The sequence below is a fragment of the Myotis daubentonii genome, chromosome 13 (assembly GCF_963259705.1).
Source record: "Myotis daubentonii chromosome 13, mMyoDau2.1, whole genome shotgun sequence".
Taxonomy (NCBI): Eukaryota; Metazoa; Chordata; class Mammalia; order Chiroptera; family Vespertilionidae; genus Myotis; species Myotis daubentonii.
In genome coordinates, this window is record NC_081852.1 from 61,321,297 (window position 1) to 61,346,931 (window position 25,635).

The window sequence follows — 25,635 nt, forward strand, 5'->3', positions numbered from 1 at the left end:
ATCTTTGGGGACATACAGAAACTTAAAGAATGTTTAACCTTCCAGCAATGAACAGCATATTGCGTACAAGTGTTCACTGTACAACTGCATTTGGTCCTTAAAGACGGGGCTGCAAGCGGGGCTCCCGCGCGTCCCCTGCGGCCCCGGAGGAGCGCCCAGAGCCCGCTTCTTCCACGGAGCCCGCCCGCCCGGCTCTCACTCCTCCCTCGCCTCCGCTCCCCCCGCCCCTCCAGCGGATCCCGCCCGCCCGCCTCTCTAGCCCCGCCCCGGACCCTCGCCCCTCCCCATTGGTTGGATGCCGCCCCGCCGCGTCCAATCGCAGCGCTTTGCGCCAAATTTGAATCGCTGTTTTGGTTTGAATCGGGGGACGGGGCGGGAGGCTTTCCGCGCCTGCGTCGCCGACGCCGCGCAGCTCGTGGACGCGGCTGGGCGGGCACCGGGCACCGGGGAGGGCGCCGGCGGGGGGAGCGGGCTGCGGCGGAGGTGGGCGCGCGCCTGGGGCTGAGGCCCGGACCCTGTAGCGCGGGGCGGGCGGTGGGCGGTGGGTGCGAGTGGACGCGGGGCGGGCTCCTCACCGCGCGGACTTGGATTGCGCCCCGACGAGCAGTGGACGCACGGGTGGCGGTGCAGCGATTCGTCGGTGAGTCTGGGCGCCGCGGGGGCGGGGGCCGGAGCCGCGGACTCCCCTCTGGGCAGTGCGAGAGGCGGGGCTGGAGCCGCGGTGACCCCTCGGGGCTGTGCCAGGGGCGCGGGCCCAGCGCGGTGACCCCTCGGGGCTGGGCGGGGACCGCCCCGGGAGCGCGGCCGCAGGGGTCTTGGAGGGAACTCCCGGGGGACGGGACCCTGGCGGGCGGCGTCCTGGCCGCGGGTCTTTGGGGGCGATGCTTGCAGGAGGGCGCCCGGGGGGCAGCCTAGGGCCTGGCGGGGCTCCCCAGCTGTCAGATGGGGCCGGGGCCAGGGCGACCGGTGCATTGCGCAGGGAACCCCATCGCTGACTTACAAGCGGCTGCTTGGCTCTTTGCTCTGAGAGTAGCGCGCCCTCCCCGCAACCCGCGTTTTCTGTTTCTGTTGTTTGATCCAGTGCGTGGTCCTGCGGGGAAGAGCTGCTCGCTAGGTTTGCTTCCGCCTGACCTTCCCATAAGGATCGGTCGCCAATTCTCCTTAGAAAATGGGCCCGACAGGTCGCCTCGTGACCATCAAGAGGAGCGGGCTGGACGGCCCCCACTTCCCACTGAGCCTGAGCACCTGCTTGTTCGGGAGGTGAGCCCTGCGCACGCGTGAGAGACCTGAAGGCCCCAATTCCAAGTGAACAGGCCGGGCCTCGGCCCCTCCGCTGTCACCCTGGCTGGGCACTTCCCTGTACTGTCAACTCCGGGGAGCGGTTTATCACCAAAGAGAATTTCAAGACAATGTTTGTGTGTTAACTGGTGCTTCAGGCGAACATACGTGTTGAAATTGATTTGATGCACATGTTTAAATGGAGGAAAGTGTAGATGGTTGCAGTACCCTGACTCCCTTCTGTAGAAGACAGCCGTGTTCCTCTGAAAACCCTGGGGACGCTGCCCAGCAAAGGCAGGAAGGAGGCTCCTGTGGGGCTAGTGTTGTGAGAGCTTCCCTTCCTGTGTCACCCTGTGGGCGGTGCATGCATCCGTGAGCAGAGGTCGGGGTGCTGCCACCCGCCCAGCCCGTACCAGATGGTCCCCACCAGGAAGCATTATGTGGCCGGAAAGGTCCGCAGCGTGAGGTTAAGAAGCACTCGTACGGTGGTCCCAGCTGGCAGTCTCCCGCCAAACGACCTCCCAGTGCTAATGAGACAGTCTCTCTTCCTGGAACACTCTCACCTAAAGAACAAATCATCTTCTTTCACTTAAAGTAGCTGTTCACTTTTCAGAGCTTTTCTAAAGAAAAAAAATGTTTAAAAACATGTTGGTGTTGAATGGCAGTAACTGTGGTTATTATACAGCATCGATGAACATTTTTATGCACGATTTTGTCATTTAGAAACTCATTCGTAAGTGTTTGGTCGTGGGACATGGGTGGGAAGAGAGATCTTAGACTCCAGAGGTTCAGGTTGAGAACAGAGATTAGAGTCTAGAGTTGTTCAAACTCTAGTTACTAGATGGTAGCGGGGATCCCCAGCGGACCTCACCGAGGGCCTCAGATGGGTTTCTGCGGGTTTGGGAAGTCTCCCTCTGCTGGAGCTAGCTTTTTGTGAAAAGACAAGTCAAATCTAGAGAATGTGAGTTGTTGTTTTTTTGTTGTTGCTTTCAGGTTAGTACTTTTAGTGATAGACTTGTGCGTCTGTCAGTAAATGGACTATAGTTTTAAAACAACAGTAACAAGCTCACAAGTAGTAGCATTTACTATGTGCCAGGCAAATGATGACATGCATAACTCATTTTATCCTCTGAAGAACACCATGATATAGGTGCTAATGTAACCCTGTTTTTGTCTATAAAGAAACAGGCACAGAGAGGTGCTGGCATAAAATACAGCACTTCTGGTGATGATTAAACGAACTATACATGACATTACAAGTGAACATAAGCCTTTTTGTTGGAAAAAAAAAAGCAGAGGATTAAAAGTAATTTTCACTCTCCAAACCAGGGGTCCTCAAACTACGGCCCGCAGGCCACATGCAAATACAAATATTGTATTTGTTCCCGTTTTGTTTTTTTACTTCAAAATAAGATATGTGCAGTGTGCATAGGAATTTGTTCATAGTTTTTTTTTTAAACTATAGTCCGGCCCTCCAACAGTCTGAGGGACAATGAACTGGCCCCCAGTTTTAAAAGTTTGAGGACCCCTGCTCCAAACTGATGTAAAATATTCCTTTAGTTGGGTCCTATAAGCATAGATATCTTAGTAAAAGGCAAATCAACTTTATATTGTAACTAGAGGCCCGATGTACAAAATTTGTGCAAGGGCCTTGATCACCCCCCCCCCCCCCCGCCCACCCACCCACCTCTGCCTCAGCTGTGGGTGGGGGCAGGCTCTGCTACCCCACTGGCTCTCTCTGGAAGGAAGAACATCCTGTCTAATTAGCATATTACCCTTTTATTATTATAGATGTTTTCTAGTGTAATTATCTTTAAGTACTCTAAGTGTTAAAGATTTAAAATAGTTGCTTATACAATACTTGTAAAAATTATTGGCAAAATCTAGAGAGCATTGATGTTTACCCAGTTTATTAGTTCTTTATGTCATTACATTTATAGATCAAACATAGAGTCAGATGCCGTTTTATTTTGAAACACTGATGTAATTTTCAAAATGCAACAACCTAAAAAAGTCTTCATTCTTTTCAATCAAGGGGCATTGAGTGTGACATTCGTATCCAGCTTCCTGTCGTGTCCAAACAGCACTGCAAGATTGAAGTCAGTGACCAGAAGGTTAGCGGGGCTTGGGGGTCTATTTTTAAAAGTCTTCCCTTCACTTGTTACCTAGGCTTTACACATTTCCCCCTTTTTCTACTTTCAGGCAGTCTTGTTTAATTTTAGCGCCACAAACCCAACACAGGTGAATGGATCTGCTATCGACGGGCCCGTGCAACTCCGGCACGGGGACGTGATCACGGTCATTGACCGCTCCTTCAGGTCAGTGGCCATAGGGGGCCTCCTGGCGCTCCAGGAGCCAGCCTTGCAGGCCTTCTGCCGTTCTCCTCAGGGTGGGTGAATGTCCAGGCGTTTGAGACGGACTTTCTCCACGCTGATTCCCGATCTGAAATCACAGGGACATGTGCGGCCGCCGTAATCCCGTTCAAGGATTTGAGAACCCATCGTGCTGCCCGGGAGGGGTGACCTGGTCCTACGGGAGTTTCACTTTATTGGAAGTGTTGAGACTCTGCAAACGTTTTTCAGTTTATTATTTTAAACTAAAAGGTATTCATAGAGGAAGGTACAAAACAAGTCAGGCGTGAACAGCCCTGTGGACATCACCTGTTATGGGCTGAATGCCTCCCCCTCCCCCAAGTGTATGTGTCGAAGTCCTCACCCCTAGGACCTCAGAACGTGAGGCAGGGCTTAAGGCAGGGGTGGGCAAACTTTCTGACTCCAGGGCCACAATGGGTTCTTAAACTGGACCGGAGGGCCGGAACAAAAGCATGGATGGAGTGTTTGTGTGAACTAATATAAATTCAAAGTAAACATCATTACATAAAAGGGTACGGTCTTTTTTTTTTTTTTTTTTTTTTTTTAGTTTTATTCATTTCAAACAGGCTGGATCCAGCCCGCTGGGCCGTAGTTTGCCCACGGCTGGCTTAAGGGCTTTTACAGAGGTGATTAAGGTAAAATGCAGCCATTAAACAGGCCCTAATCCGATCTGACTGGTGCCCTTAAAGCAGAGGAGATGAGGACACACAGAGAGAACCAGGGGAGCAGGTGCTCAGGGGGACAACTGTGTGTACAGGTGGCAAAGGGAAACCATAGCAAGGCGAGAAGCCAGCCCCAGAGGAAACCAACCCTGCCAACACCTTCACCTTGGACTACGAGCCTCCAGAACAGTGAGACAAGAAATTGTTGAAGCCACCCAGTGTGTGGTGTCTTGTTACAGAAGCCCGAGCAAACTAATCCACCACCTACAGCATACTCAGAAGATGTCTGAAGCTTCTCTTACGCAACTTCTAATCTCTGCTTATGTCTCTGACCTCGCTTTCTGATCGCACGAAAGTCTGGAGTTTTACTGCGTAAGCCTGCATCCCTAACCACTGTGCCTTTGTCTGTCTATTAAACTCCATCAATTTATAATAATGATGGACATATTTGTAACTGATTTCTTCCCTTATGGTGGTGGCATTCAGTGCATGAGTATTTCTTTGAAATGAATTGAATTGCAAATCTTGCGTGAATTTTGGGACACCCTATATATACAGTTACCTACACAATCTATTCACTCTGGATTGACGTGTGAGTAACTTCATGTTTGAAATGTGTGGGGGTTTGCTTTGTGATTCCATAGTGTTAACTTTTTACTACTCTGTGTTTGAGAAGAAGGTGTGTTCTTCAGCTGTTGGGTGCAGTGTTCTGTCTATTGTGCCCATTAGGTTCAAATTCTAGAATCACAGTAGTTCCCCCCCACCCCCCAATTCTTAGCTACTGCAACCAGTGAGTGAAAATCACACATCGAGGGCATTTTGTTTTTCGGCTCTTGTCAGTTTCCTTTCTATGCTTGGTGGCTCTGCTCTCCATGTGTTTAAGTTTAGAATGATCCGGTGGGTGAGGCTCTATCATGTGTCATCTTGACATGTTCTGTGCCTGTAGTAGTGCTTCTGATTAGGATTGCACACTACTTTTTTTTAATCACATACTTTGAACTTTTGACAATCCTTAAGGTTGAGGTTGTCTCTTGGAACCAGCTGTTAGGGGCACGTTTGTTATCATCAGTCTTGTTGTGGTTTTGCTTGGTCTCTGAGAACAATGTTTGTCTGTTTTTTCTGAGTTGGCGTAGCCTCTCCAGCCCTCTTCTGGTTGCTGTTTGCAGGTATACCTTTCCCACCCTTTTACTGGCATCCTCTTTGTGTCTTTGAATCTAAGTTGTGTCTCTTGAAGAGATGTGTAGTTGGATCATTTCTCACCCATTTTGCTGAGCGGAGCTCTGCCTTCACTATGGCCTTTGTTAAATACTAGTACTGTGTATTGTGCCTCCTGGCATCCGGTCATTTCTTTTACTGTGCTTGTTGTAAATTTGCTTCATTTTTAAAGGGTATGTTTATTGGCTAGAGAGCTCTAGGTAGGAAGTATTTGATGTGAAACCGAGGCCAGAACTATTTCCCCAAAAGGAGCTGCTGTTCCAGTTCACATTACTTGAGATGACTGACTACCTCCAACGGTGAGTTGGAAACGGGTCTTAGGAAGAGGACTGGATCCAGAGCTCTGCTCCCTGAGAAACCATCCCAGAATCCTCGCTGCTCCCGATGGCACTCAGGTGGCATCTAAGTTTGAATCAGGCCCTTTCACCAGGTACCCAGGTTCTGTCTGCCTTTTACGCGGCTGTTCTGTGATGCAGAGCCCGCGGTTTTGTGAGGGCAACGATGCGTCTTGCTGATATCTCTCATCATGCAACGTGCCCGCCTCTGTTCAGACACAGGTGGAATAAGTGGGGGCTGACTGAGATCAGAGTGCTTTCAAAGTAGCACATAGCTCTAGTCTCTGCAGGAAGTGACGTCACAGAGGTTCAGGCATCGGCCGCCCCTGGCTTCCTGGTTAGACTCCCAAGCCATCGGTTGATTTCCTTGAACGTAAACTAGCGGACACCGATTCTCTTCCCACTGCAGTAGGTCCGCACATAGCAGGTACTCAGGGAGCGTGAATCATACAGGCTGGTCAGTGTTCAGAAATTAGTCCGGGTGCCCAACCTCGGACTCTGGTGTTCCGAAAGAAAGTCAAGGCACTCAACTCTAAATTTATTTCCAGGAATAGGGTAGCATCTTGAAGTTTGCACCTTATTCCTTGGATATTAATCAGATACTCAGGCTACAGGTCAGTAATCTGAATATGTGTCTGTCATTCTATGCACTTCAGGTATGAAAGTGACAGTCATCAGAACGGAAGCAAGTCACCTGAATTTCCAGGACAAAGACGTGAACAGGTGACGGGGTGGGATGGTATCAAATTTTGGGCTCTGATTCTTTTGCATGAAGACAGGAAATCATTTATGCGCGCACTGATGAACAGTGTCTCACAAGGGAGGGTGACTTACCAGTTAGAATAGGAGAGTGTAACCAAGGTATTAAAACACGGTGAACTTAGATTACTTTTTTTTCAATCCTCATCTAAGGATGTTTTCATTGATTTTTTATTTTTTATTTTTTTTAATGAGAGGTAGGGGAAGAGAGAGAAACATCAATATGAGAGAGAAACATCAATCGATTGCCTACCATACGAGCCCCAAGTAGGAAATAACCAGGGAGCAAACCCACAACCTAGGTATGTGTCCTGAGCGGGAATCGAACCTGCAATCTTTTGGCTTATGGGACGAGGCTCCAACCAAGTGAGCTACCCGGGCAGGGCAAATTTTACTTCATTTTTATGTAGTCACTAGAGACCCAGTGCATGAAATTCGTGCACTTGGGGGGAGCCCTCAGCCCAGCCTGTGCCCTCTTACAGTCTGGGACCCCTCAGGGGATGTCCGCCTGCCAGCTTAGGCGGCAGGAAGCTTAGGCCCGCTTCCTGTGGGCAGACATCCCTCTCACAGTCCAGGACCCCTAGCTCCTTACCACCTGCCTGCTCACTGCTCCTTACTGCTCAGCTTGCTGCTCCTTAGCACTGCTATGGAAGCGAGAGAGGCTCCTGCCACCACCACTGTGCTCACCAGCCATGAGCCCGGCTCCTGGCTGAGCAGCGTTCCCCCGTGGGAGCACACTGACCACCGGGGGGCAGCTCCTCCATTGAGCATCTTGCCCCCTGGTGGTCAGTGCACATCATAGCAACTGGTCTTTCCGCTAGTTGTTCTACCATTTGGTCGATTTGCATATTAGGGTTTTATTATATAGGATAAGTGTCTTGATCAAGTTCAGGTTGGAAGTTAGAAACTGGCCCTTCCCATGGGAAGTTTGAGAAGCAACATGTTAGATATCAAGAAATTGGAAATCGATTAAAGAAGTAAGTTAAATTATTTGCCTTTGGATATATTTTGTGATATCCCCTCCCTCTTAATTATTCAGATGATATATTTTTCTCCTTCTTGGAAACAATACTGGACTTTATATCTTAAATACATGTCATTCTGTGGTTGCTCCTCGGCCTCTAGAACATTCTCTGGCAGCACTGTCCGGGGTCCAGGTGGGTGTGCTGGGGCTGGTCCTGTGCCCCGAGTGGGCAGTGCTTCGGGTGCCCTGTGGTTTCTGCCTTAACTTCTGGGCTCAGACACACCCTAGGTGTCTGCCAGCCAAGAGCACACACGCAGAGTGGAGCCCACAGGTCCTGTGCCGATTTCTGGTGAAACTGGACATAAAGTCAGAATTACTATTCTGTGCCTTTGGTAGGTTCACAGGTACTGAGTGTCGGTGATGTTTAAGTTTAACTTCCTTCAGATGATGAAGGAAAAGAAGTCTGAGGAAGTTATAACAACTCACACGCACCCCATCGCTATACCTTTTAAATCAGCTAAGAAATACTTGTATTCTGAGCAGTAGCACCTGCGAGTCTCCAGCTCATTTCTCAGTTTCCCAAAGTCATATAAGAACAGTTAGGCAAAGATGCTCATCGATAGGATATTTTCATGAACTTGGCTGTCGGTTTCAGAAAAAGCACTAAATGGCTGTTCATTCTTTACCAATTCACAGGCATCTCCGATTCGGGTCTCAAGGTCTAGCTTCTCTTCCAACCCCGGTAAGTAGTTTTTCATTCATTCCAGATCTGCAAGGCCAGTTATCTGAGCATAATGACAAGGAGGGGACACCAGTGTCACACATGTCCAGGCTCAGGCAGACCCCGAGTTAACTTTCTTCTCCAGTCATGTGGGGGCTTATTGGAGAATCCACACGTAAATAAATTGTCTTGCTCAGCTGTCTGCTGAATTGAGTAGAATAATAGCATTTTATCTCAGATTAGCTACAGGAGACTAATGTGATTTACTTATTTGGATCAGATCATAATATTAGTATCGGAATACTGTTCTTACCATTTTGGGACACTCAGTAACGTGTAGGCTAAGTGAAGAGCTAGATGATAAGGTAGTTTGAAACAGTTGTAAAATTTGAATACTGCACACGTAACCATTGAGAACATCTGGAACTTGTTTCTTATTTCATGTCTCGCTGTCAAGATGGGAAAGTTCAAGATCCCAGTGCTGCCCGCTCACAAGTCACTGAAGAGGGTGGTTCAGGAGGGCCCCCGGAGCGCAGGGAGCATGTCGGGGCGACCCGCACCCCCTCACGCGGCTCAGAAGGTCCCACTACCAAAGGCACAGCAGATGTTGGTTCCTCAGAGCCCCCTGGAGATAACCACGGAAACACAGCCGGGCCCCCTGCTGGGGGATTCGGAGCAGGTTCCCGTGTGACCCCCCGGAGCTGGAATGGGGGACAGGGTCTGGAGAAGGACGGAGCGAATGAGTCTCCCTTTCAGAAGCTCTATGAGTCTATGAAGGAAGAGTTAGATGTGAAATCGGAGACTGTTCTACAGAATCGTAGGAAATCGGGAGCACGGGGTCCTCGTGCATCAGAAGCTGAAAGCGCTGGCGGTTCACAGAGCGCGACTCAACCACGGGTCTCGCCCAAGTCCAGGCGGAGATCTGGTCGGAGCAGCCAGACGGAGGCAGAGAGAGCGGGTGAGGGGCCGGGTCAGACTCTCGAGCTCACGGCGAGTCCCAGCATCCCCCCCACAGAGATGACCAAAGCCAAGACCCCAGTCCAATGTCCACAGCCCAATTCCTCCCGGAGACGCCGGAGCGGAGACCTGAGTGTCACCCCTGGGGGTGAACCTGTGGGTCTGCAGCAAAGCGAAGACCTCGGGGCCGGCAGTGCGGCGTCTGCTCCCCGGAGGCTCTCCGCCAGACAGCAAACGCCCGCCAAAGGAGAAGGCGCTGGCGACCTTGGGAACACAGCAGAAAAAGTCTTTTCCAGAAAAAGGAGAAGGAGCCTGTCTCCCGGTGCCGGCATTCTCACCACAGGAACAGACATTCCAAAGCAGACCCTGCTCTCCCCGCTGCTGGTCTCCGCGGAGCGGAAGGTTCCAGGCAGGGCCCTGGGCACGCCCAGGCAGCAGGGCACCCCCGGGTCACCGGGCCTCGGTGCGCTGGATGTCAGCAACGTTGGCGATTCCCTTAGTAAGTTTATTTCACTTTAAATTCATTTTCCCCCGAACGTTCACACGCACCTGTGACCTGTGTCTAGATATGAATTCGTGACACCGCCTTTCTAAAATAACACTTTGCTCTGTGGCCGAGGAGCCAGGGGACTAAGGGGACAGCCAGGCCTCCGTGTCCCTTGTCCACGCCGAGAGCTTTGTCCTGAAGACCTGGCTAAGGGGACAGGGAGGGACGGGAGGTGCGGGCTGTTAGAGAAGGACCCACATAGCAGGGGCGGAAGGCTGCTCCGAACATGCTTGGTTCTATTCCAGCCACAACCTAGAAAGGAGAATGGGCAGCATCGTTTTGCCCAGGCAGCTCCATTCTGAGGCACAAGCATCTGTGTCCTATGGGCTTGATCCAAGTCAGCGGCGATCCCTTGGGAAGCTGTTATTATAGGGTGGCCCTCAGGTATTTGTCCCCACGAGCTGCTGTGCCGGGCGCTGTTTGGGGAGCTTTCCCGACATCCACACTTTGACCCTCCGTGCCTGCAGCAGGAGCGCCCAGCAGGAGCGTCCGCAGGCCAGGTGGTGGAGATAACGGGCAGTTCTCTCTGTTCTGCAAGTGAGGAAGCTGACAGCCTAATGCCCCCAGTGAGTGGCGGAGGCAGGGCCTCTGTGGCCCCCGTGGCTCCTGGGCAGCCTGCCCTCTGCAGGGTCTCCAGGTGTCTGATGGGGCCCTGACCGCGCAGGCTGTGCTTCTGCAGGGTGCGTAGTGCAGAGCCGTGCAGGTCTGTAAAACGAGACCTCCAAGCTCACGGTGTTGATTGCTGGTTTGTAAAGATGTGTGGGGGGGGGGGGGGCGCGGGGGGGGTCCTGTGAATTGCCTGTGAGAGTCACCGGCAGAACTTTGCCAGCTCGTTCTACTCACCGTGCATGTCCAGGTGAGGCCCCAGGATGTGTCTTTGGGGAAAGTTTTCTCGCGTCACTGCTAAAGCATCCATCTCCATCAGCCCTGGCTCCACGGTGAGCGCCCCTGCGTCAGGCCGATCCCCTTAGGAAGCTGTGTCCAGGCAGGAGTTTTCAGCGTTTTAAAGAACATCTCTGTGCTGTCGAGTTGGGCCAGGCGTTTTGATGGTTTGGCCCCGATCTGTCGTTGGCTCTTGAAGCACCTTTAGCTTCCCTGGCGTCACCAGAGAACGAAGGTATTTCGGCACCAGGAGTCACTGGTTTGTCTTTAAGGTCAATCGGAAACAAGTCATAAGTACCAGGATGGTTTTTCATTCCCTTCCCGTTTGCATTCATTCCTTTAGATAAGACTGAGGGGAAGCCCTTCAAAAGAAGGCGGGTCTCCTTCGGGGGTCATCTGAGACCTGAATTATTTGATGAAAACTTACCTCCTAATACACCTCTCAAAAGAGGAGAAACGCCGATGACAAGACGCTCTCTGGTCACCCACACTCCGCCCGTCCTGAAGAAAATCATCAAGGTACGTTCCCTAGCTGGCTTTCGCCCTCCTGTCTGATGGCTCACATCCGTCCGGGTACCTTCTCTCTCCTAGCTGCTCCCACGAGTAGAGTTACAATTAAACCTTCTCCTTTCTGATATGAAGTAACAATAAAACGTCTAAACGAGCTCATTCACCCGGGTGTTGCAAACGAACACTTGGTTTCTCCCCGCGGCTGGGAGGGGGCCACGCACAGGTGAGAGCCCGCGGGTCGTCCTGCACAGCCTCCTGCCGGCCGTCTCCAGGGCCGGAGGGCCACTCTGGGTCACAGTGACAACTCCAATGAGAAGAGTCCGGGGACATGAGGACACATGAGCACAGGGCGGCTGCTTGTTCTCCAGGAGTGTAAGGCGAAAGGGAACGCTTGGGTGGCAACACACTGCGATTCTCACCATCAGCTGCTTAGAGCTGCAATCAGCTCAGGGAGGCTGGGCTTTCATTGCTGTTCATACACAGAGGCACACGAGGGGTGTGTGGCCTCTTCCCGTTTTACACTGGCTCCCGAAGAGCAGTCTCAGGTGGCCGCACACCCACAGGTGCCTTCGCTGGGATTTAGGGCACAGCCCTGGTCTCTCCTCGGGCGGTTCCCTCCATCTTTCCTCCTGAAATACCCCAGGGAAGACTTGTCTGCTGCTTTTTTTCTCTTTCTTTTTCCTTAAATGGTGGGGGACAGACTCTCACCCCCACCTTGCTCTTGACAGTGAGTGAAATGTTTTGGTGCTTCAAGATTTAAACAGCAAAAATTCTTGGGGTGTGTCTGTTCCAATCCAGTTTTATTAAAATTATTCAAGAATTGGGGAGCAGTACGAAGACTTTCCTATGACCACCAGACGTGCTTGTTTCTGGTTTGTGGGGGTTCTTGTGCTTTGAAACAGTGTCAGTTCTTACTCGGGTGAGTCATCACAGCGGTTACAGAGGTGCCGCGTTTGTAGGAAGCTAACTTGGGAGCGTTTCCATCTCGCCAGGAACAGCCTCCGCCATCAGAAAAGGGAGGATCTTCAGAAATCCGTTTGGAAGTGACCGCGCAAAACATGTTTACGAGCTCCCCGGTGCACAGTCCTCCGAAAACGTCTCCACTTGCAAATGATGGTCGCCGGCGGTCCCTTAAGTCGCCTGCCTCGAGTGGCAGCAAATCTCCACATCAAACAGATGCTCCTCAGAGGGGAGGGAGGCGGAGCAGCAGCGGGCCTGCCAGGAGGGCCTCCGTGGACCGCAGCCAACATGGCATCCTGCAGACGATTCAATCCCGGCGGCGGAGCGGAGCCTCGGAAGCCAATTTGATGGGTTAGTGTTGTGGGAACGCGTATGTTTCGGGGTGAATTTCCTCACTGCTGCCAGCGCTGGGAAGTTTCACCTCCTTTTCTTTTCGACAGTGGCGAGATCGTGGGCAGACGTAGTGAAACTTTGTGCCAAACAAACGCAAACTAAAGTCGTCATGAGACATGGTCCTCCAAGACCGCCGAGCAAAAGGCAGAGAAGAATGAACACCCCAAAGGTCTGTGTCCCCGGTGCATGGCCGCTACCCATCATGCTCTCCGGAGTTACCTTCCGAGCGGCTGTGCTTTAACGTTTCGTGCTCTCTTGCCTTTCTTCCAGAAGCCTCTGGGCAGTGTTCACAACGAGTTCAGTACAGGCCACGCCGCCTCTCCCTGCACCATCGTGATAGGGAAAGCTCACATCGAAAAGGTCACCGTGCCAGCTCGGCCCTACAGAATGCTGAACAACTTCGTGATCAACAAAAAAATCGACTTCAATGAAGACCTTTCAGGTAAAATCATAGGCGTGGCTCTTTTATTTTTTTAATATATTTTATTGATTTTTTTACAGAGAGGAAGGGAGAGGGATAGAGAGTTAGAAACATCGATGAGAGAGAAACATTGATCAGCTGCCTCCTGCACACCTCCTACTGGGTATGTGCCCACAACCAAGGCACATGCCCTTGACCAGAATCGAACCTGGGACCTTTCAGTCCGCAGGCCGACTCTCTATCCACTGAGCCAAACCGGTTAGGGCTAGGCGTGTCTCTTTTAACCACAGCCCTTAGCTCTGGGAGGATGTGGATGGATGTCCAAAAGATCCAGTCAACTTCTTGGGGTTAGGATGGTCCAGGATGAGAAAGCTGCATCTGGGAACAGGGACGGGCCCTGGCACCTTGGGGATCATGTGTCCTGCGTGAGGCAGGCATGCAAGGCAGATGCACACCTTTACCTCAGAGAGCAGCACAGGTGTAAATAAAGCTGGAAGCTGCTCTCGGGAAGGAGACCCTCTTGCTCTTATAATTGCCCCTTCCCTGCACTTATACGAAGCAATTTCCCAGAATTGGAGCAACTGGTGTGAGCAATGTTTTGCTTCAAGAGTTCCTTTTTTTCATGTCACTTAACTGTTTCACAAATCAAAGGACTGAAGAAGTTTTCTTTAAGCGTGAATAACGTTGAGCCAATGTCGCCTTTCTCATTAGAAGAATCCTGATGACGGTAGCAGATTTGAACCATGGCCAGACCCAGGGTTAGGGTTTCATGCCTCCAAGTTGGACCAGTGGTTCCCACTTTGGATACTTGTGGAGGGAGACGAGGCTTTAGCCTGTTAGGTGGGCTCTTTTATTTATTTCAGGGCAGGTTGTAACATAGAAGAGCTGTCCTCTGAAAAAATGGGGATGTTATTACCTGATAATACTAAAATGGGCAGCCCTATGTCATTTGTAAAGTTGGGGAATGTTTCACTTGTACATGATTAGTATTCAGAGCTGCATAACCTCGGGCATTTTGAAGGCAGCACACGGTCACTAGATGTTTGGGTGCCTGGAGGGCAGGCAGTGAGGGCGCCCGCCATCCTCCGGCCAGTGCTCAACTGGGCACAACGTCGGGAGACAGACAGCTTCCTTTGCTTGCTTTTCTTTCCAAGGGGAAAGGCAAAGAAGAGGGAGCACCTATGAGATTTTTCCGTCCTATCACCCTCTTTTAACAAAATGATTTTATTATTATTAATGTATCTCCTTCTCCCCTGAGACCCTCTCTCCCAGGGATTCTAGGGTGTGATTCTTCGGTTGTGTGTGGGGACTGACATGGTTGTTTGCATACAGAAGAGTGATCTGTTCCTTGTTTTTTCCACTATTTCCATATAACAGGGTTAACTGAAATGTTCAAGACCCCAGCAAAAGAGAAGCCACAAACAATGAACATAGGTCCCACCACTTTTTCAAGTTCAGAGGACTTGCTTGGGAAAAAGTTTCAAGCACTTAATTCAGAAGAAAAAGCTCTGCTCTGCACCCCAGAAAAGTTTGGTTGGTTTACTTTTTTTTTTTTTCCTAACTCTTTTGATGTCTTCCATAGAACTGTAGATGGGAGTGTTGTTTGTAGCAGATATTGTATTATTTCTCTACAACAGGTACTCAAGATAAGATACCGTTTCCAGCTTCTCTGTTCTATTGCTTTAGGGGAAACCCTATCCGCGGTTGAACCCGCACTGGCATTCAGTGACTTGAGTGGAAAGGAATATGCCTTTAATAATCAAACTACCTGTGAACATGTTTGCCTTCTTTATTATAAGTAAAGAGGGCGCTAAGCAGAAAAGTGTAATCTCTCTCACCACACTTATATGTAAATTACTCAAACTCACAATAATTGCACATTGTCCAAGTGTGGGCGTGAGATGGGAGGCATGAGTCTGTCTTGCTCTCGTTTTGTACCACGTTGTGTTTTAGAGTGAGCTCCTTGCTACACTGAACAGGCTTCCGTAGGTGAAAAGTAGATGTTTCCAGTGTGACGTGGACACTAAGTGGACGTTTCAGCCATATTATTGCATTGGTGGTTCAAAAAGGAAACAGCTGTTTCTCATGTTTGAAGAAAACAGGTCACTGAGATATGGCGGGGCAACCTTTAGGAGACCCTGCTTTGGGAATTTTTTCCTGATCTAATCCCTGTGGATTCTAACCACCACCTATGCATGAACCCACTGTATACCACCAAATACCATTATTCTTAAACGTGCATGGTTCATATGTCAGACAGATTTATAACCACACAAGCAGATTCATATTGTTAGTAAGGTGGAGAGGAGGGTGAATTATTGCCTCATACACAATATTTCCTGAGGGTAAAATACCAAATTGGTTGCAACACAATGAAGAGAATATATTTATTGTGCTTTTTTTTTTCCTTATAGGAGAAAATGTGTACCTCAGGGCTCAGAATGCACCAGAAGAGCCATGGGATAAACAGTCTTCAAGCCCAGCCTTAACACAACAGTATGTTACAGTAAATGGAAATATGAAAACCCCTCGATCTGAGAAAGAGCCTCCGAAGGCGGCATCCAGTACAAACAAATCCAGGAGGTCCGTGGAGCTCAGAAATATACAGTTGACAAGTGCGGAATGTGAAAAGGATGACAAAGAAGTCGACACTGTTCAGAACATCTTGGGAAGATGTCTGAGAAAATCATCAGTACAAGCACAACTACCAGAGGGAGAGATGAAGGAAAGGGAAAGATCCTTTGAAACATGTAAGAAAAATATTGAACCTAAAGAAAATTCTGAAAAACTGATCACTGTGAGGAGATCAAGAAGATCATCAGAGCTGAAATGTACACCAAGAGCAGGCCTGACCCCCATCCAGAGATTGCAAGAGACAGAATCCAAGGAAGACCTGGCGGGCATCCACCGTTTCCTCCAAAACCCCAGTCATGCTGAGGAACCAGTGGGTACAGAAGCCAGAACCATACTGATGCACTGCCAATCTCCACCACCAGTCGGCACACCCACCAAGGTGAACACACGTATCAAGACTCCTCCCCAGAGAGTGAACGCAGATCTCTCAGACCTCAGGAAGCCCACACAAACCTCAGGGGACACGACCGATACGCAAAAGGAACCAGTAGGTGGTGACAAAAGCATGAAAGAATTTAAGGAAGCTCCAGAACAGAAACTGGATTCATCAGAAAATGTAGCCAGAAGCAGGAGGAGGTCAAGAACACCCAAGAGGAAGGTTCAACCCATGGAAGACCTGGCGGGCTTCAAAGAGCTCTTCCAAACACCAATTCACATCGCAGAAACAGTGACTGATGACAAAACCACCAAAACACCCTACAGATCTCCAAAACCAGAACCAGTCAGCACACCAACCAGCACAAAGAGACGTTTCAGGACACCTCTGGGGAAAGTGGACGTGGAGGAAGAGCTCTCATCACTCAGGAAGCCAACACCAGGGGAAACCACACACTCGCACAGAGAGCCAGAAGGTGATGATAAAGGTATCAAAGCATTTAAAGAAACTCCAAAGCAGAAACTGGACTCTGCAGAAAATATAATTGGGAGCAGAAGGTCAAGAACACCCAAGAGGAAGGTTCAACCCATAGAAGACTTGGTTGGCTTCAAAGAGCTCTTCCAAACACCAGATCATATGATGGAATCATTGACTGATGACAAAACCACCAAAATACCCTGCAGATCTCCAAAATCAGAACCAATCAGCACACCAACCAGCACAAAGAGACGTTCCAGGACACCTCTGGGGAAAGGGGACGTGGAGGAAGAGTTCTCATCACTCAGGAAGCCAACACCAGGGGAAACCACACAGTTGCACAGAGTGCCAGAAGGTGATGATAAAGGTATCACAGCATTTAAGGAAACTCCAGAACAGAAACTGGACTCAGCTGAAAATGTGATTGGGAGCAGGAGGAGGTCAAGAACACCCAAGAGGAAGGTCCAACCCATAGAAGACCTGACTGGCTTCAAAGAGCTCTTCCAAACACCAATTCACATCACAGAAACAGTGACTGATGATAAAATAACTAAAACACCTTGCAAATCTCCAAAATCAAAACCAGTCATCACACCAACCAGCTCAAAGAGGTGTCTCAGGACACCTCTGGGGAAAGTGGATTTGCAGGAAGCGCTCTCAGCACTCAGGAAGCCAACACCGAGACCAGGGGAAGCCACACATTCGCACAAAGAGCCAGAAGGTGATGGTAAAAGCACTGAGTTATTTAAGGAAACTCCAAAGCAGGAACTGGACTCCACAGAAAATGTAACTGGAAGCAGGAGGCGGTCAAAAACACCCAAGAGGAAGGTTCAACCCATGGAAGACTTGGTTGGCTTCAAAGAGCTCTTCCAAACACCAGTTCACATCGCAGAAATAGTGACTGATGACAAAATCACTAAAACACCCTGCAAATCTCCAAAATCAGAGCCAGTCAGCACACCAACCACCACAAAGAGACGTTTCAGGACACCTCTGGGGAAAGTGGACATGGAGGAAGAGCTCTCATCACTCAGGAAGCCAACACCAAGACCAAGGGAAACCACACACTCGCACAGAGAGCCAGAAGGTGATGATAAAGGTATCACAGCATTTAAGGAAACTCCAAAACAGAAACCTGACTCAGCAGAAAATGTAACTGGAAGCAGGAGGAGGTCAAGAACACCCAGGAGGAAGGTCCAACCCATAGAAGACCTGGCTGGCTTCAAAGAGCTCTTCCAAACACCAATTCACATCACAGAAACAGTGACTGATGACAAAACCAAAACACCCTGTAAATCTCCACAACCAGAACCAGTCATCACTTCCATCAGCATGACAAGACGACTCAGGACACCTCTGGGGAAAATGGATGTGGAGGAAGAGCTCTCAGCTCTCAGGAAGCCAACACCAGGGGAAACCACACACTCGCACAGAGAGCCAGAAGGTGATGATAAAGGTATCACAGCATTTAAGGAAACTCCAGAACAGAAACCTGACTCAGCAGAAAATGTAACTGGAAGCAGGAGGAGGTCAAGAACACCCCGGAGGAAGGTCCAACCCATAGAAGACCTGATTGGCTTTAAAGAGCTCTTCCAAACACCAATTCACATCACAGAAACAGTGACTGATGATAAAATAACTAAAACACCCCGCAAATCTCCAAAACCAGAACCAGTCATCACACCAACCAGCTCAAAGAGGTGTCTCAGGACACCTCTGGGGAAAGTGGATTTGCAGGAAGCGCTCTCAGCACTCAGGAAGCCAACACCGAGACCTGAAGAAGCCACACATTCGCACAAAGAGCCAGAAGGTGATGGTAAAAGCACTGAGTTATTTAAGGAAACTCCAAAGCAGGAACTGGACTCCGCAGAAAATGTAACTGGAAGCAGGAGGCGGTCAAAAACACCCAAGAGGAAGGTTCAACCCATGGAAGACTTGGTTGGCTTCAAAGAGCTCTTCCAAACACCAATTCACATCGCAGAAATAGTGACTGATGACAAAATCGCTAAAACACCCTGCAAATCTCCAAAATCAGAGCCAGTCAGCACACCAATCAGCACAAAGAGATGTTTCAGGACACCTCTGGGGAAAGTGGACGTGGAGGAAGAGCTGTCATCACTCAGGAAGCCAACACCGAGACCAGGGGAAACCACACACTCACACAGAGAGCCAGAAGGTGATGATAAAGGTATCACAGCATTTAAGGAAACTCCAAAACAGAAACCTGACTCAGCAGAAAATGTAACTGGAAGCAGGAGGAGGTCAAGAACACCCAGGAGGAAGGTCCAACCCATAGAAGACCTGGCTGGCTTCAAAGAGCTCTTCCAAACACCAATTCACATCACAGAAACAGTGACTGATGACAAAACCAAAACACCCTGTAAATCTCCACAACCAGAACCAGTCATCACTTCCATCAGCATGACAAGACGACTCAGGACACCTCTGGGGAAAATGGATGTGGAGGAAGAGCTCTCAGCTCTCAGGAAGCCAACACCAGGGGAAACCACACACTCGCACAGAGAGCCAGAAGGTGATGATAAAGGTATCACAGCATTTAAGGAAACTCCAGAACAGAAACCTGACTCAGCAGAAAATGTAACTGGAAGCAGGAGGAGGTCAAGAACACCCAAGAGGAGGGTCCAACCCATTGAAGACTTTGTTGGCTTCAAGGAGCTCTTCCAAACACCAGATCACATCATGGAATCATTGACTGATGACAAAACCACCAAAATACCTTGCAAATCTCAAAACCCAGAACCAGTCATCATGCTAACAGGTAGAAACAGACGTGTCAAAGCACCTCAAGGCAAAGTGGTTGTAGAAGATGAGGTCTCGGGACTCAGAAGGCCCACACGCACACTGGGGAAAACCACAAGGTCCCACAGAGCACCAGAGGTTGCTGATAAAGATACCAAAGTGTTTATGGAAATTCCAGAAGAGAAATCGAACCCTGCAGAAAATGTAACTGAAAGCAAGAGGAGGCCGAGAACACGTAAGGAAAAGGCCCAGCCCCTAGAAGACCTGGCTGGCCTCAAAGACGAACCAGAGACTGTTGTCAAAACCACTGAATTGTCCTCCAAATCTCCACAGCCAGAAGCAGTCATGCCAGTGCGCAGGAAGAGGCAGGTCAAGGCCCCTCCCGGGAAGGTGGACATGGAGGAAGAGCTCTCAGCTCCCAGGAAGCCCACACGGACGTCAGCAAAAACCACGAGGTCCCACAGAGCACCAGAGGTTCCTGATAAAGATATCAAATTGTTGAAGGAAATTCCAGAAGAGAAAGCAGACCCTGCAGAAAATGTAACTGGAAGCAAGAGGAGGCTGAGAACACGTAAGGAAAAGGCCCAACCCCTAGAAGACCTGGCCAGCCTGAAAGAGCCCTTCCAAATACCAAGTCACACAGAAGAACCAGAGACTGTTGTCAAAACCACTGAAATGCCCTCCAGATCTCCACAGCCGAAAGCAGTCATGCCAGCACGCAGGAAGAGGCAGGTCAAGGCCCCTCCCGGGAAGGTGGACATGGAGGAGGAGCTCTCAGCTCCCAGGAAGCCCACACGGAAGTCAGCGAAAACCACGAGGTCCCACAGAGCACCAGAGGTTCCTGATAAAGATATCAAATTGTTGAGGGAAATTCCAGAAGAGAAAGCAGACCCTGCAGAAAATGTAACTGGAAGCAAGAGGAGGCCAAGGGCACGTAAGGAAAAGCCCCAGCCCCTAGAAGACCTGGCTGGCCTCAAAGACAAACCAGAGACTGTTGTCAAGACCACTGAAATGCCCTCCAAATCTCCACAGCCAGAAGCAGTCATGCCAGCGCGCAGGAAGAGGCAGGTCAAGGCGCCTCCCGGGAAGGTGGACGTAGAGGAAGAGCTCTCAGCTCCCAGGACGTCAGGGAAAACCACGCAGTCCCACGGAGAACCAGTAGACATCAAGGTATTCAAGGAATCTCCAAGGCAGAAACTGGGTGCTGCAGAAAACACCGAGGGCAGCAAACGCCAGCTAAGATCACGGAAGGGAAAGGCCCAGCTCCCAGAAGGCCCAGCCTGCTGCCAACAACCCTTGCAAAGCTCAATTCAGGGTGAAGAACTGGGCATAGGAGCTGAGAGCGTTAGAACTCCAACGCAAGCACCCGGCCAAAGCAAACCTGCAAAGCCCAGAAGAGTCCTCGGGGCCCTGGACGTAAAGCCCGTGGAAGACCAGGTGGGCAGCAGAGACCCTGTAAAATCCCAAAGGGGGAGCAGCGTTTCCCTGCCCCCCAAGAGGAAGCGTGAAGATGGAAGTCCCACCAGATTGAGGAGGCTGCGCACTAGCACACGAGCACAGGACCCTGTAGAGGAGAAGCCGCCACCGAAGAGACAGCGGGCAGCTCCCCAAGAGAGGTGTGAGCTGCCTGAACCCCTGGGCGTGAAGAAGAGGCGGGGAGCTTTGGCAGAAAGCACGGAAGACATGCCCAGCGAGGACATGAAAACTAAGAATAGGGGCCGAAGAGCACCGGGGGCGACCTCCCCAGGCAAGGTGAGGATGGCTGCTGCATAGGGACTGGTTGGTGCTCTGGGGGGGACGTTCTCCGTTTCCCCATAATTGGTAGATCGGAAGGAACCTGAGTTTATGTGGGTGCTCCTTCCGGAAGGGTCTGCCATGAGTGCTGAGTACCTGCGGGCCCAGCGGAAAATCCTTTGGGCAGCTCTAGAGAGACTAGGCTAATTTGGGAGAAATACAGCTAAAGTTATCACTGCAGATTTTGACAAGATTTTTCTCAGGGACTGAATGAGCTGTGTTCATCCTCAAAGATGTAGAGAGAAGGGAACAGCTCGGCCTGTTCAGACCCCACAGCCAGGAGTGCGGTACCTAACCAGTTAGAACCCTGTCCGGGAGGGCTGTCCTCAGCAGAATGTAACTGTCAACTGTCAAGGTTTTCAGTAGAGCGGCCACTCCTTGGGGAGAGAAGATTGGGGACTTCCGGCAGCAGGTTTCCCGGTTCTGCCTTAGCCGTCCTTGAAGCTGGAGGCGTTCATTCACTGCCCGTGTTAGGGGCGTGCTCCTGTAGTGCCCTGTGATGCCTGTAACCAGACCTCACATATATGACACTGTGACTGAGGTTTATACCAAACTCCTTATTATGGTTTATCAGTAGAGGTGGTGATTTCTCCAAAGGAAAAAGTAGTTATCTTAGATTACTGGCGTTTTAGAAGATTAACCCGTGTAAGACGTTCAGATGAGTTTCCCTCTGAGTTCAGTTTGGGTTTTCCTCCATGTTGGGTGTTCGGATGTGCATCACTTATTCTTGGCATTTTGTGGATGTCTTTTCCGTTTTTTAGGAAATGTCGCTGCGTTCCAGACTCCCAAATAAAGCCAGCATTGCTGAGCAGACACCTGAGAGTCTCCTAACGGCGGACAAGGTGAAAACAAAGAGGAGTGGGAAGAAGCCCGTGACGGCCTCCCCGGAGGCCGAGGGTCAAACCCCAGAGGATGGAGCCAGGAGCTCTGCTTCGGGGGACACGGGCCGTGAGAGGAGAACGCGCCTGAGACCCGGGAGACGGGGGAAGGCGCCCTCGCCCAGCGCGGCCGGGGAGACAAGCGTGGAAACCCACGGGAAGACTCAGGAAGAGAGAGGACCCCAACGTGCGGGCTCCACACACGTGAGGGCACGGAAGGTGACAGTCCCTCCCACCGGGGACACTTCGGAGAGTCAGCCCAAACCGAGAGTGACGCGGAGCGCCAAGCGGCCTGCGGAAAAGTCACAGCAGGCAAGTCGTTAACTGCTTCACCTTTTAAACGTTTTTTACTTTATTTTTTTTAATAGTTTTTTTTTTTAATCCTCACTCGATGTTTTTTCCATTGATTTTCAAAGAGAGTGGAAAGGGTGGGGAGGGGAGAGAGAGAGAAACATCGATGAGAGAGAAACAGCATCGATTGGTTACCTCCAGCACGTGCCCCAGCCAGGAGGAGGATAGAACCTGCAACCCAGGTACGTGCCCTTACCTGGACTCGAACCCACAACCCTTCTGTGAGCAGCCTGATGATCTAAGCATGAGCCATGCCGGCCAGGGCACTGTTTCGCTTTTTAACGAGCATAGAATGCTCCTGTTGCAAAAGCAAACAAACACGCTGCATGCGCGGACAGGCTCCGGGTTCTACAGCCCAGAAGCGCGGGTGTAAAGCATGAGTTTTGTCGCTGTCGCTGTGGCCAGTGCTGTCTGTCCTGGGAATTCCCGTGTCAACGGCGAATTCACATTACGAAGTCGTGGGTCAGCAGCAGGGACCTCGTCCGGCTAGTGCTTCCCGCTGCTCACTGCACCCCTGGTACTGACAGCACAGGTCTCCAGGCTCCCGAGTTCAGGGACTCACCAAGGCCCAGAGGTGGCCCTGTCGGGTCCCCATGGGGTTCCTTTGGAAAGCTAGAGTGACTCCACGTCGGGGGTGTCCCAAGGCACCTCTACTCTTAGGAGTCCGGGTCAGTAGGAAGGGCTGTGTCCTGTCACCCTCCCGAGTCAGGTGCCATCTAAGTTAATGGATGGTGAGTGCCCACAGCCTTCAGACTCACAGCCCGAGAGCTGTCTGCACGGGATTAAGCCCACGAAGCAGGATGGCACCCACTCAGCATTCCTCTGGGGAGCCCTCCATTTTGCTGGGTTCAAAGAACAGGCTGAAAGGTCCCCTTGCTGTGAGGGGGACGCAGTTAGAGACCGGTGTCCGCGGGAACTTCCTGCTTGACCAGCGGCTGTCGGGTCCAGCACCCGCTGCCAGGCCCCGACACGGGTCCACCCACGTCCAGGATGGCACCGAATGCCCCTGCCCCTTAGAGTCACGAGGGAACGGGCGCAGAGCAGCTGACGTCAGCAAAGACACAGACGGAGCTGGTTCACGGTGGTTTGGTGGCAAATACAATAATTACTAATAACACAAGCGTACGCCTTGTTTCCCGTACTCACTACTGTAAACCTGCATTTTGCCCCCAACCCCGGATTCTAAAACTCATCTCCGACCTCCAAATCCCTTCTGGGAAGGGTCGCCCCAGGGAGGGTTGGGGGCTCACCGGGCGGAGGGGGTACAGAAGTCCTCGCTTTAAGTGACCGGAGCTGCATTTCTTCCCAAACAGGAGAACGACGACGCGGGCGGCAAGAAAATAAGGACCCGAAGCCGCTGGGGCCGTGACGATGTTTAGCTCAGACGTTGGGGGGGGGGGGGGGGGGGGAGGGGATAGGAATGTAGTTTAGTGGTAAGTTCTAGAACAACGTTTGCTGTGAATTTAAACGTGGATTCTGTAAATAATGCTATCCAGGTGCTTAAGGGAGGAAAGCTTTTAAAAAATTTCTGATGCTCAATAGTCTATTCAAAAACCCCGCGTGGAGTTATGAAGGGGGACTCCTGGGTCCCCAGAAATAACAACTTAAGGCGGGTGGGGGGTGGGAGGGGAGTTTGAGCCAAGCTGTACCCTTCAACTTTGCCAATGCAGCCCTGAAGTCGACCTCTCCCGGTCAGCCCCGCCCCGGGCTCGAGCACTTGCATTGTAAATGCTTCTGTGTTTGTCTGTGTCCCCGTCAGGACCCCAAAGGCAGGGCCCTCGGGAAGCGATAGGAAGGGGTGAGGGAAGACTCCTGGTGCTTCTAGATGTGTCTTCACGGTGCAGAGGCCTGTGTCGGTGCCCTGGGGTTGGGTGTCTGCACAGGGCAGGCTCCTCTGGGACTCCAGTCACTCAGGGAATCAACGTGACCCGGGGGATGGCCTGTGACCCCATCTTCAGGGCACAGGAGTCTGACAGACATCTCGGGGCCTATTGGTGGCGTGCCTTTTTCACGTGGTATTTGCCTAAACTAGGACTGCGCTCATCTGAGAAGGACCCATCCACCCTCCCATTGGCCAGGGGCTCGGTTCTCAGGCTGACACCGTCTTAGCTCCCTGTGTCAGGCTCCCAGATAGAACGACGGAGCCGAGCAGACCTGAGGTGCTCACATCAGCAGAACAGGTTAACGTTTTCTGAGCTGCTGCTGGCCCTGGGCCCACCTGTGCTTTTTCTGGCTGCACCTGTCGGCCTAGGGTGCTCTGCACCCACCGGGGACAGGCAGCAACACGAGCCGTCTTAACGCAAGGCCATTTCTGACGGCAGCAGGCACCAGGGTCCTTCCCCGAGGGTCCGCGCTCTCACTGCGAGGCCGTACCCCCCAATGGAAGGCATACCTCCCAGTGGAGGCTGTACTTCCCAGTTGCAGGTCAAGTCCAGACTTCCTTCCGTTTCAGGCCTAGACATGCATCTAACTGCTGGCATCTCTGTTTTTATGTTCCACTGTGTCCTGTCACCTGTGTGTCCCCTGGTCAGAAAATAGCACATCTCCCGTCCAGTCGCCTCCCCATTCACCCGCCTTGCCGGGCTGAGGAGAGGATGGAAGACGAGGTGGCTGTCCCCGAGTGTGAGTGTAAGGGCCGTGCCTGTCTGTGCCCTCCTGTCCTCTGTTTCTGGCGTGGAGCCATGTTCACATAAAAATAAACCTTTGTTAATCAACTGAGGCGTCTGTCTCCATCTGTTGTGCTTTTGGCGCTGCCACCATGCAGTGGTGGGCGGAGGTCAGGGTTGTCTAAGGCCCTAAGGGAGGGAAGGTTGGGGAAGGCAGGGGGAGGGGGTTGAGGGATGACAGGTTGGGCAGCTCACCTGTCAGGGCTGGTGACAGGTGAGCTGGCCTGGGAAGAGGAGTGGCATCGTGCAGCAGAAAGGAGAGCCCTAGCTGGTGTGGCTCAGTGGACAGAGCGTGGGCCTGCGGACTGAAGGGTCCCGGGTTCAATTCCGGTCAAGGGCACGTGCCTGGGTTGCAGGCTCCATCCCCAGTAGGGGGCGTGCAGGAAGCAGCTGATCAATGATTCTCTCACTGATGCTTCCATCTCTCCCTTTCCCTTCCTCTCTGAAATCAATAAAAATATTTTTTAAATAAAGAAAAAGAAAAAAGGACAGTCTTGGGCCTCAGAAAGGTGCTTGACTGGAAAGTGAGTCACAAATGTGAATTCAGGGAGGCCAAATTCAAGGAAATGAACAATAACGACTTTTCTTTGATTAGGTTGTTCCTGAAGTTCACATATAGAAAAATTTCAATTAGCTGTGTGCCGTGGGAATGGAATATACTGATTAATGAAAAAAACAGTAATTAACAAAACTCAAAAAATTAAACATGGAACTGCTACTTGA

General features: G+C 51.0%; 1 protein-coding gene across 3 annotated transcripts; it reads left to right on the forward strand.

Annotated features, from left to right (window-relative positions):
- The first annotated feature begins 444 nt into the window (after nucleotides 1-444).
- MKI67 (marker of proliferation Ki-67) lies at nucleotides 445-24,960 on the forward strand. Of its 3 annotated transcripts, XM_059661722.1 has the most exons (16): nucleotides 445-640; nucleotides 1,082-1,260; nucleotides 3,314-3,392; nucleotides 3,481-3,596; nucleotides 6,519-6,585; nucleotides 8,282-8,327; nucleotides 8,764-9,762; nucleotides 11,036-11,211; nucleotides 12,195-12,513; nucleotides 12,603-12,724; nucleotides 12,826-12,997; nucleotides 14,354-14,509; nucleotides 15,391-15,960; nucleotides 16,324-20,975; nucleotides 21,779-22,207; nucleotides 23,560-24,960. In XM_059661722.1, the coding sequence occupies exons 2-16, from the start codon at nucleotides 1,169-1,171 to the stop codon at nucleotides 23,623-23,625; spliced, it is 8,061 nt and encodes a 2,686-aa protein (XP_059517705.1). In that variant the 5' UTR covers nucleotides 445-640; nucleotides 1,082-1,168; the 3' UTR covers nucleotides 23,626-24,960. The 3 variants fall into 3 exon arrangements, with proteins under 3 accessions (XP_059517705.1, XP_059517704.1, XP_059517703.1); XM_059661721.1 differs by having other exon boundaries at nucleotides 446-640; nucleotides 12,829-12,997; nucleotides 15,391-20,975; XM_059661720.1 differs by having other exon boundaries at nucleotides 447-640; nucleotides 15,391-20,975.
- Nucleotides 24,961-25,635: the final 675 nt, after the last annotated feature.

Excerpts from the sequence above, each read along its gene's own strand:
- MKI67 (XM_059661720.1), top strand. The coding sequence starts at position 1,169 with ATGGGCCCGACAGGTCGCCTCGTGACCATCAAGAGGAGCGGGCTGGAC. Across the intron at positions 1,261-3,313 it reads AGCACCTGCTTGTTCGGGAG|GGGCATTGAGTGTGACATTC; the intron begins GTGAGCCCTGCG and ends TTTTCAATCAAG. Across the intron at positions 22,208-23,559 it reads CTGCGGAAAAGTCACAGCAG|GAGAACGACGACGCGGGCGG; the intron begins GCAAGTCGTTAA and ends CTTCCCAAACAG.